At 45.3% G+C, this 11544-nt stretch overlaps 1 protein-coding gene and 1 long non-coding RNA gene across 4 annotated transcripts; both read right to left on the reverse strand.

Moving 5' to 3' along the window:
• Window positions 1-1232: 1232 nt before the first annotated feature.
• Window positions 1233-7135, reverse strand: LOC124658022. 3 transcript variants are annotated; one of them, XR_006988974.1, is made up of 6 exons: window positions 5576-7135; window positions 5133-5204; window positions 4839-4918; window positions 3139-3966; window positions 1615-2088; window positions 1233-1485 (listed from the first exon to the last, which is right to left on the reverse strand). It is a non-coding gene; the product is annotated as an uncharacterized LOC124658022 (long non-coding RNA). The 3 variants fall into 3 exon arrangements; XR_006988972.1 differs by lacking the exon at window positions 4839-4918; XR_006988973.1 differs by lacking the exon at window positions 4839-4918 and having other exon boundaries at window positions 1615-2950.
• Window positions 7136-7744: 609 nt separating this feature from the next.
• Window positions 7745-10136, reverse strand: LOC124656277 (pentatricopeptide repeat-containing protein At1g22960, mitochondrial-like). Its single transcript, XM_047195053.1, has 2 exons — window positions 7937-10136; window positions 7745-7832 (listed from the first exon to the last, which is right to left on the reverse strand). The coding sequence occupies exon 1, from the start codon at window positions 10134-10136 to the stop codon at window positions 7986-7988; it is 2151 nt and encodes a 716-aa protein (XP_047051009.1). The 3' UTR covers window positions 7745-7832; window positions 7937-7985.
• Between the last annotated feature and the right edge of the window lie 1408 nt (window positions 10137-11544).

The following is an 11544-nucleotide window of genomic DNA, read 5'->3' on the forward strand; positions in this document are numbered from 1 at the left end:
GGCTCGGGAGGCCGCCGCCACCACTCCGCTCATCATCCTCGATGACTAGGCGCATCCCTAGCATTGTAGAAGTCGCGATCCAGTAGGATCGCGCAATTTTGTATATCCTCTATCTATGAATTCTCCCGGATTTTGCATTTTTAAAAATACGGGATGAAATAAGGGGTCTGTTAGACGGAATGGTTCGTGCGTGCCAATTTTTTTGATACAGGGCCTGTATTCGCTCGATACGGGGCGAGCGAATACAGTGTCTGTTAGACATGCTCTTAGAAACATATCAGTAGGGACAAATTCATTCTCTTGGCTGACTGATACACCACGTTCAAACCAATTGCACGAACTGATTCAATTTGTCAAGAAAATCACTTTATGTTGCCCAAGTTCCACATAGCATCAACACTACTACCATGACTAACTATAGTTGTAATGAATGAAAGTGGGAATATCAGAACTAAAATAAACGAAGAACCGACAAAGCTGCTCTCTTCCCCCTCTCCTCTCTGTCTCCACCGCCCCCTCGAGGAGAGTTGCAGCTTGGAGTGCTCTACATGGCGTCCATGCTCACTGCCATGATCTATGGCTGAAGAGGCAGCCTCCAGACTCTGGTCTGTCGTTGTTGACGTCCCAGAGGTGTAAAAGTGGCCAGCGGTGGAGCCTCAACCCCAATGGAGAGGACCAAGGACTTTTGCGTTTTTTCATATTGGCTTTAGGGCCATTTGTGTAATTTTCCAGAGATATGCTGAATTTCCTTTCTTTCATGGTCCTGGATGTAAGATGTACCCACCGACGATGTGTTAATGCAGCCTTCTGAATCCTTGGGAGACCCCTTCCCGTTAAAAAAAAAAAAGTCAGAACCAAGGACTAGTGCAAAACTGCAAATACCCAACCCTGAGGTGATTTGATTTGGAAAGCCGTTTTACATTAGTTTTACCACATTGATCGTGGTGATGTGGAAAAATAGATCTACGTCTAAACAGGCCATGTGGAGCTAGTGGCGATGATAATTGTATTTGTTTACGGTTAGGAATAAGCCAGGTAGTGGAGGCAAACAAAGAAAGAAAGCGACCCAGGGGCAGGGGTCCCGCCCGTGCAATGATGCGCAGACACTACCAGTGGAGTGGAGTAAAGAACAGCCCACATTGCAGCTTTGCCCCCGCACGGAAACAAACCTTCACAGCTGACTGACAGGCGTCTCTCGCCTGAAACTGAAACTGAAAGGACCGGATCTGGAACCTGGGAGGAATGGTTCCAAGATGGCTCCTCGTTCTTCCGGTGCTGCTGCTTGCTTTGGCCTTCCAGGCCATTCTCCGGGCACCGCCTCCAAAACTGTGCGGTTCCGCCGGCGGCCTCCAGTGACGTCTCCCAGGATCAAGCTCAGGGATGGAAGGTACCTCGCGTACCGGGAAGATGGAGTGCAGAGAGACAAGGCCAGGTACAAGATCATCACCGTGCATGCGTTTGATAGCACAAAGGACTTACCCCCACCTGTTTCCAAGGTAAAGCAGATAGCTCAGTGCAGTACGATTCAAATACAATGATAAGCGAAATCACCGTTTCCATTCTTTCTTTTTCTTTACCATAATTCAGGAGCTCGTGGAAGAACTGGGAATTTACCTCCTTGCATTTGATAGAGCAGGGTACGGGGAAAGTGACCCGAACCCTGGTCGGAATGTCAAGAGCGAGGCACTGGATATTGAGGAGCTCGCCGACCAGCTGGAGGTTGGACAGAAGTTCCATGTCCTGGGGGTCTCGATGGGAGGATACTCAATTTGGGGATGCCTCCAGTATATACCTCACAGGTAAAAACAGAAATCCCAGCCATATGTAGTAGGTTCACGAGATACGTAACTCTTCAGAGTTGTAAACATATGATTTGTTGTCGGTGCAGGCTTGCAGGAGCTGCGCTAGTTGTGCCAGTTATCAACTACTGGTGGCCTTCTTTTCCAGCAGAGTTGTCCAGGCAAGCCTTCAAGAAGATGGTTGTGCCAGAGCAGAGGACCCTCTGGATTGCACACAATGCGCCTTACCTGCTATACTTGTGGATGACACAGAAGTGGCTCCCTTCTTCTGCAGCAGCCATGCATCATCCTGAAATATTTAGCAAGCATGATATGGAGGTGATTCAGAAAATGATGGCAATGCCAAGTTTTATTGAGGTAAATTAAATCACGATTATGCCTCTGTAATGAATGTAAGAATATACTTCAATCACATGAAATTCCGCTTCACAGAACACTCGAAACAACAATATAAAAGTGCAACAACTAAAATCCTTGAAGAGCTACGCCCACCATAGAGACAACTAATAATATAATATACATGAAATTTTTCATGGAAATACACACTAACAAAAGAATACAGTCAAATTTAATCTCAAGCAGCGCTATAAATCATAAACCACCCCTTCTTCTACTTTGTTGTCATAACATTGATTTGTGCCTTCCATTTTCAGAATAAATCAAGGCAGCAAGGCGTTTATGAATCAATCCATCGTGATTTACTTGTTGCTTTTGGAAACTGGGAGTTTGATCCAATGAATATTACAAATCCATTTCCTACAAATGAGGGTGCTGTGCACATCTGGCAAGGATACGAAGATAGGCTGGTGCTGGTTGAGCTGCAGCGGTACATTTCAGAGAAGCTCCAGTGGGTCCAGTATCATGAAGTCCTAGAAGGTGGACATATGTTCATGCTGGTAGATGGATGGACTGACAAAATCATCAAGACACTCTTGGTAGGAGAAGAGGCATCACCTATGTGACTGAAGATTCATCTTTGAACTGTTGGGCGGTGAAGATGCTACTAAGATTTTTTTCCCATTGGAACCATATTTGTCCTATTTGACAGATGATAGGCCATACTTTCACTTGCTCACTTTAAACTCTTTCTCCAGTACATTAAGAAATTAAAGTATGCGATACCACGTTACTTGTCCTTTAGCTAACAAAGCCTACAAAGGTTGGATGTTCAATCATGAGTAATAAAATGGTGAATATTGTAAGAGTACATGTAATGCCACCCATTATTCCACCTCTTGCAGATGACATTGAAGGCATATTTATAAAAGTAAAAAAAAAACATTGCACAATTTTGGATCGTGGTCTAGACAAAATCACGAAAAGACAAAATCATGAATACCTGGAGGGTGTAGAGGATAGCTTCAGATGGGGCTGGGAGAAAGATTTCTCCTACTCCACGCGCTCGGGCTATCGCGCGATGTTCGGGGCGAGGGTGGATATGCCAGGGGCGCTTCAGATATGGCGCTCGAGGGCTCCACCAAACTGCAGGGTCTTTCTTTGGCTGGCGGTCAGGAACAGGTGTTGGACAACATACAGACTTAGCAGGCGGGGTCTCCCCCATCCGGCTGCGTGCCCTTTCTGCAACCAGAGCGAGGAAACCCTGGACCACCTGCTGATGGGATGTGTGTTGGCTCGAGAGGTTTGGGCGACTTGTCTGCGCTGGTGGGGGAAGCTGCACTGGATGCCGCAGGTAGATACGGGTTTCGTTGGATGGCTGCAGGGCAAGCGTGGAGGACTTGGAGCAGACCGCGACCTCTACAGGTGTGACTCTCATCTGTTGGTGCCTCCGGCGTCACCGAAACGACATAGTGTTTGACAGCGTCGCACCTTCCAAGTCCACGGTGCTCTCAAAGATCTCTGACGAGGCTGAGTTGTGGAGAGTGGCCGGGATTTTTAGAGGCTCTCTTGCACCAGTAGATAAGTGGAGATGCCGTGAGTAGTCCGGTAACGTGTGTGTGCTACCTTTTCCGGAGGTAGCAAGGAGCTGCGCTTTGTGGGCGCCTGTGCCTCGAGCGTGTTGTATGTCAGCCTTCTGGCCTTTCTCCTATGAAACAGATACGTCTATCCATGACGTATCCTTAAAAAAAAGACCCAGTGAATGATCACACAAATTTTCCCTTTCTCTTCAAAAACATGCCAGATGAAAAAGCATGAAGGCACATCAGACCTAGACAAAATCACGAAAAGACCCAGTGAATGAGCATGACCATTTTCCTTTTCTATTACAAAACATGCCAGATGAGAAAGCATGAAAGCACATCAGGATTTATTACATACACAGATGGATGCAGGTTTTCATTGCAAGCAACAACCATTTCATTTAGTATCATTGTAGGAAACAAAAAATGCAGCATCAATTGTACTAACAAACATCATGCAATTAACATTCAGCACATAAATAACCTTACAATAAGGCCTTGCGCAATTGTGCTAGAGAAATGAAAAAAAGTGGTTTGCCTTCTCTCAGCTAACGGATGATCTCTCTGAATGAATGATAAGAATTCTCTCCATTGTACGAGATGTCATCTTTTCATCACACCTTAACTTAACTAATTTAATCAACACATATTTTTAATGCATGCAAGCATTTGTTGAAATACCGTCAACCATTGTGCATGCCATACTATCGATGATAAGCCAGGCCAGGTTTTCTATCCAGTGGCAACATAACCTGAAATCCTCTTACTAGTCCTTTCTATTTATATAAAAGGTTATGATATAAATAACCACAAAATAAACTGGAACAATCCATCATCGAGACATGGTTTCTCATATTTTACTTTGTTCACCATGTTAACAATATACTCCCACGGTCCGAAAATGCAAGATGCGCTCTACTTTTTTTAGTCAAGAATGCACAACTTTGACTATGATTTTCATTTATATGTCTGCAAAGTTGGTATAAATATATACAGAATAAAAGTATTTTGCAAGACAAATACAACGATATCATTTATACAGGCTCAATCCATATACTTTAGTATATATTAGTGGTCAAAGTTGCGCATTAAAGACCGTACAAAATCAAGCCTGCCTTACATTTTGGGCTGGAGGGAGTACCAAAGTAATTGTTTCACTATATGCCTGCCTAAAGTATCTGGATGCAAACGCTTCATTTGCTGAAGGGTAAAATCATGCTTCAAGTCATGTAACAGAAAAAGCATGGAATTCATATTTCATATGCTTGCAATGCTTATGCAACAGATAAGCATACATGTGCTTCAACTGTTAAGTCGATGATGAATTATCTACAAACAACAGAAAATACTTGGGATAAGTAAATCAATGATACTTCAAACAAACAACACATGCATGACTGTTAGTGCTATAAACCTCGTGGAAATCGTTTCAGCCTTGAGCAGGGGCACAGAAACATTGAAGAGCACATGGATGACTGCATCAATTCTGAAACATAAAAAGACTGTTAAAGGAACACACTGGAAAATTAAATTACCACCTCGATGCCAAAATTTTGAGATAAAATTGGCATTCCTGATCCAACTAAGAAATTTAGTACATAGCATTTCCATGTACACACCTAAAGTGCTATTACTACGCACTACAAGAATCATGCGCCATATGCCAAAGTCAATAAAATAAAAATAATCCTCATAAAATGACCAGAACAAAATTGACAATAGAATACTCATGGTATTTTTTACAAAAAAGAGTTTATAAAGGAGAGATGCATTTCTGAAACAATAATAGTACAAAATAAATGGAGGGAGTGCCACATGCACAGGCTTGCATGCTATGCGGTTGGGCGTTAGCATCACCTGTTGGCTGTTTGTGGTCTGATCATTAGCTCGCCAAAACTGGTCCGAGCTCCTATCCTGGGTACAACCTACGAGATACATCCCAGAGCTGCAGGTGATGATTCCACTGCATGGTGGCAAATAACTGTCCAGTCAGTATCCCAGTGAACATGAAGCACTGACACACTTGCATATTCAGGGGCGACATGCCAGGCTTGGAAGAACTAATAAACAAGATAAACCCAAGGGCCTTCTGTGGGTGTGGTAGACTGGTTGGGCTATGCTTTCTCTTTCAGAGGGTTAATCCACCTGTATCAGGAACTCTCTTGTTCCCTCAATGCATTGACGCAAAACTTTTGTGTTCTTCTAGAGAGAAAAATAACAAAGCAAGGTTACTGCAACCTGATCCAGGTGGATTAGAAATTCGAGTGGAGCTAACCATACGCACTACTAGTGAATGCATAATGAAGATATATTTAGTATTAAATGCTCATATGAATGTTAAATCCTCCATGATTCTGAATTCCATCAAGTCACTTGCATATAGAATTAAATTTGAGTTTTGATATACCAAATTAGCTGTTTAGTATCATGCATTATCTATAAGCAACGTTGAGTGTAGTGTGTACGCCTATGAGTTCGACTAGCCTAGGTTGCCATGAGGCACATGCGCAAAAGTACGCTGTTAAATATGTATGTCCCTTCTAACAATGATTAATGATGCATTTTCTTCCCATAACTCTTCTCTCATTTACTTTAACAAATGAACTATTATTTGTTCAAAACGATTTAAACATGTAATTCAATAAAATGTAATGTAACAGAGATCAAGTACAAACGAAAAAGAACCTACGTAAGAGAAAGCATCTGTTAATTGGTATCAAGTTAATATGGAAATATGCGACCATAATATAATTTTCATTCCTCAAAAAACAACTATGCTCATAAAACCAGAAGATAGGACTAGGAGACTAACCTTCACAAATAGAGAGGTACTCAACATTAAAATTCACATATGTATCAATTTGATAATATCTTTCTGTATCAAAACATGAATTTGGTCACATCAGAATAATCAAATGAGAAGTACCTCATGGTGAATTTATCTTTTTCGAGAACTACTTCCGAAGAAACAGAACATGAGGGAAAGAACAATCTCCCTTTTTAATAGAACATGCAGTATGCCTGCATGCCATTACATTAGGATAGCAACACTTACAACTTTGTTCCCTGACCTAGCAACAAACCACCAGATTTGGATTGAAGCAAGACATGGAAAGAAAGGGTGAAAGAATAAAAGATAAATTGTACAGAATCATGCCTAGCTAAGAAATTATTCAGCTAAAGAACTTCTGCATGACCACCATGAATATTTCCAGGCTCCTTATCACACCAACTGGTTAGTCCTTGACTGTCCTCATTAGCTGCTTCACTGACCAGGCTTTGTCATATTGAAAAACGAAGTGCACTTCTAATTTGCATGGGAAAGAAAAGGCACCGATTATCTTTTTTTTTCCAACTTGTCCAGGTTATCAGCAGGACAAAGGAGACGAATGCCCTCCTGTTCCTCAATCCACCAACGATCAATGGTTCACGATGTAATAAGCAGGGTACAATCCGTAATTCGGCAGCCCCCTCCTGGCTAGTGACTCCGCAGTTCAGCAGCAGCACGAAGCTGTGCAATTATGTTAGAGCACAAACAACTGAAACAACAAATGGTTGGTTTGACCAACAAGAAGGGCCTTCCAACTGCACTTTAATCTCATATAAGTAGACATGTTTTGGCTACCAACAATCAAGACTTGAGACAAAGTTCCCCTCCACTCACCATACTTATCATTGAGAAAAAGAGAAGATCTATTAAAATGATCAAAGAATGGGAACACTGTTACATATCTGACAAGTCAATGTGTGTGCCAGATGCCTATGGCAAAATTGACTGTGAATCTGTGGTACAAGGATTATTCATTTTACAAAATTCTTGGTAGTTACTTACCAAGAGAAAGCCTATACGTTATTGTTGAAGCTCGGTGCAAAAGGTCCATAGCCATTCACTTTTGGGATAGTAGGTGTTTGGGATGCATGGTCAAAAGATTTCCATTACGCCATATCAAAAGAAAAAACAATGGGGAAAAATGGTATAGCTCCATGACCATAAGCATATGGCCAAGGGGAAACTGGGAGGAAGCTGAGAAGGACCTGTTTGTGTTTAACAATCTCTCTGGAAAGCACATAGCTCCATTATCCAGAGAATGTCACCCCAGGTTCCATCTGCCATCTGCTGATTGAAAACAAAAAATCAATATATGCTGGAAAATATAACCATAGTTAACTAAACAACAAACTGATGAAGAGAATATGCATATAGGAGAAAATTCTTACAGAGTTCTCCACCAAGCAAGGACAACGTGATCCTTTCTTGAGGACCATCCTAGACACCCAAAACAACATTCTCCAAGTACTGGATTGCCTTGTGCATGTGGTCTTCACCAAATCCCTTAAACAAGGCGTTATGTGTGCAATGGTCTGGATGAATACCATTCTGATGCATTTCGCAGTACAACCTTATAGCCTCCACCCAATTACCTTCTTTACAGTTCCCATCTATCAAAAAGGTGTATGTGCACTTGTTTGGCACCAATCCTCTCTCCAGCATCTCATGAAAATGTCGATAAGCCAATTCAGTTCTCCCCATCCGGCATAATGCATGCATCAGCACATTATATGTTATTTCATTAGGTTCCACTCCTTCCTCCAGCATCTTCCGGAACCAACCATATGCTGAATATAGATTTCCCCTCCTGCAGTATGTGTGGATTAAAACAGTATAGGTCACAGCCGAGGGTGTCAAACCACTTGCAACCATGCCATAAAAAATACTATTTGCTTCCGCTAGGCGCCCCCTCTCACAATGCGCATGGATCAAGCAAGTGTACGTGACACAATCAAGGTGTAAACCATCACTGACCATCTTCATCCACAACGCATAGGCATCTTTCAGGCTACCAGTCTTGCACAGCCCATCAATAAGAATATTATATGTAACTGTATCAGAAGGAATTCCTCTCAGCGTCATCTCCTCCCTCAACTGAAAAGCACCGGAAATAGCACCTAGAGTCAGCTCTGCTAAAATCCTCGTGTTGTAGGCAAAGGCATCTGGTCGTAAACCTTTGCTCAGCATTTCATCAAAGAACACCCTGACCATAGCAAGGTTCCTGACCTTGTATGACCCATTCATAAGAATAGTATATGTACAAACATCGTACAGGCAGCCCTCCTCTGTCATCTTCTCCTTGATTCTCTTAGCCCCCTCTAAATCGCCTAATCTACAATAACCATCTATAAGGATATTATATGTCAAAACTGTTGGAGCTAGCCCTGCACGCCTCAAGTCACCAAGCAACGAAAGTGCCTGCCTCAAATTCCCTGCCTTACAATATCCATTTATCAAGGAATTATAAGTAATCAAATCTGGCGGCATCCCCATTGCCCTCATTTCAGCAAATATCACCAGCGCCGCCTCAGCATTCCCTCTTTTAAACAGCCCATCAATCAATGCATTGTATGTCACCACCGTTGGCGGAACGCCATCATTCTCCATCTCCCGCTGCAAAGCTCTAGCCTTCTCAACAAAACCCCTGGCTAACAACCCAGTGATAAGTGGATTATATGTGAAGGCTGATGCTTTCTTGGACAAGCGCAATCTATCAACCAGCTCAGACGCCTTGTCCAGCTCACCATTCCTGGCCAACCCGCTGATGACCACATTGTAGGTGACATCATCCGGCAAGCACCCAGCCGCCTGGGCCTCCATATCCCTGAGCAGGCTGACAGCCTGATCGATCCTCCCCGACTTGCAGAAAGAATCCAGCAATGTATTGTATGTGACAATGCTTGGCTTGACCCCGAGCTGCAGCATATCAGAATACACAGCACTCATGTCATCCCACCTGGCCGCACGGCATAGCACATGGAGCACGAGGTTGCACTCCTTGACGTAAGGGGCTACGCCATGACGGGCCATCTCTTGGAAGACCGAAAGGCATTGGGTCGAACAGGTGGTGGGCACGGAGCCGTGCGCCTCGCATTCGGCTGGGAACTTGGTGGACATGCGTAAGAGGAGGTTTAGGAGGTGATAGGAGGAACGGGACAGGGGATACGTGAGGAGGAGAGAGAGGAGGGGCAGGAGCAGGCCGGCGTGGAGGGCGCGGAGGGAGACGGGGTGGGTGGCGCTGTTGTGGCGGGCCTCGACGAGCGGGATGAGGACGGCGGCGAATGCGGACGCGGAGCGGGGGAAGCCGTGCGGGGTGCCCTCCGCCCACCGGAATAGCTGGCGCGCGAGGACCGGGAGGCCGCGGAGCGCGGCGTGGACGTCGCCCGTGGCAAGAACCCGGCGGAGCGGATCCGGTGGAGGGGGATCGGAAGTGAGGAGTGGGGAGAATGGGTTGTCCTCGTGATGCGGCGGAGGAATCAGCGCCGGCGACGAGGAGGAGGAGATGCGGCGGCTGGAGATAGCTGCTACGATGGCGGCGGCGGCGGCTGCAGGAGCTTGGGATTTGCAGGGAGGTGTGGAGAATAGCATGGGTTAATGTTCGAATCCTCCCCGGCGGCGCCCCGCCATGAATGGCTGCGGCGGCGGCGGCGGCGGGCGGGCGGAAAGGAGGAGTTCGATGCGGTCTGTACGATGGCTTCGTGGCTCTCTCGACTGCATACGAGTTTAGGAGGGTGCTGTGGTAATAATTTAATTTCCTATGGGCTCTTCCCGAAATAGGATGTATTAGGGAAATTTCCATTCGAACCTTGCAAAAGAACGTCGGAGATTTGACTAATCTCATAACGTATCTATATACTAAAAAGTGTTTTAATATATTTGAATTTAGAAAGTTTTATCCTTTAAAACTGATATATGGCACCCACCCCATTTGACATTTGGTCATTGTTTTTTATTTTTTCTTTTTCCATGTTTTGGGTTATTTTCACATGTGTCTCAATTTCATGCCCACATGCTCTACCCCATCCATCAGCTGCGACACACCGCCTTAGTACCCTCTGTCTTGGTCCACGTTTTCATGTAGCCACCTTCGGACCATCTTCCACTATGCATTGTCGTCAGTTTCATTGTCGTCCTCCTGTTCTAGTATGCCACGGCCTACAACCCCCCTCCCCCTTTTGTTTGGCATTGCATCCATCCCCAGCATGATGAGGTCTAAGACCCCGTGTGTGGCCCGATCTCGCGGATTGACTTCGAAACCAAAGGGGAGAGATGGGAGAACGCGAGGAACACGAAGAACACGACGGGCACGAGGAACTCCGAGACTCACGCACGCACACCAACCCGATACACCCGATGCTTACCTCCGTGGCTCGATGGACCACGCCAATAGAATCTCCTAGGAAGAGGCACGGGCGGAATTCCCGGAGAGAGATTGGGGTTGGAGAGGAAGAGCTTGGTGAGTGAGAGAGAGTAACAAGTACTAGAATCTCAATCAACAAGATCAAAGTCAACAACCAAGGTGCCTTGATTACAGAGGGATGATACCCAAGGGAGACTAAGCACAAAGGTAGGTTTGAGTTCAAAACAAGTCTAAAGAGTAAAGGAGGGGTTCCAGGCTACTTATATAGGCACACATGGCCGGCAAGGGCGAACAGGTAAGCGAATGGATAAGTTAAGGCAGTTTGGTGGGGCATTCCCGTCAGATCCGGTTTGTGTCCGGTCTGACCGGGCCTGTGACCGGGCAGTCCGGTCATGGGTCCGGTCGACCGGGCGCAAACCGGGAATCTGCGAAGTTTCCGGTCTTCGCCCGGTACGAGGGAGCTGCGCCCGGTTGGGCGCCCGGTTGACCGGGCTAGGGACCGGACGGCCCGGTTGTGGGTCCGGTCCGACCGGGTCCCGAACCGGCCGGTCGGGCCTCTTCCTCCCGCCTCTTCTTCCTCTTCCTTCTTCTCTTCTTTCCTTCTTCTTCTCCTCTTCCTTGCACCATGGGAGTTCC

The sequence above is a fragment of the Lolium rigidum genome, chromosome 5, assembly GCF_022539505.1.
Source record: "Lolium rigidum isolate FL_2022 chromosome 5, APGP_CSIRO_Lrig_0.1, whole genome shotgun sequence".
Lineage (NCBI taxonomy): Eukaryota > Viridiplantae > Streptophyta > Magnoliopsida > Poales > Poaceae > Lolium > Lolium rigidum.

Coding starts and splice junctions, on each gene's coding strand:
- LOC124656277 (XM_047195053.1), bottom strand. CDS start 10,136: ATGCTATTCTCCACACCTCCCTGCAAATCCCAAGCTCCTGCAGCCGCC.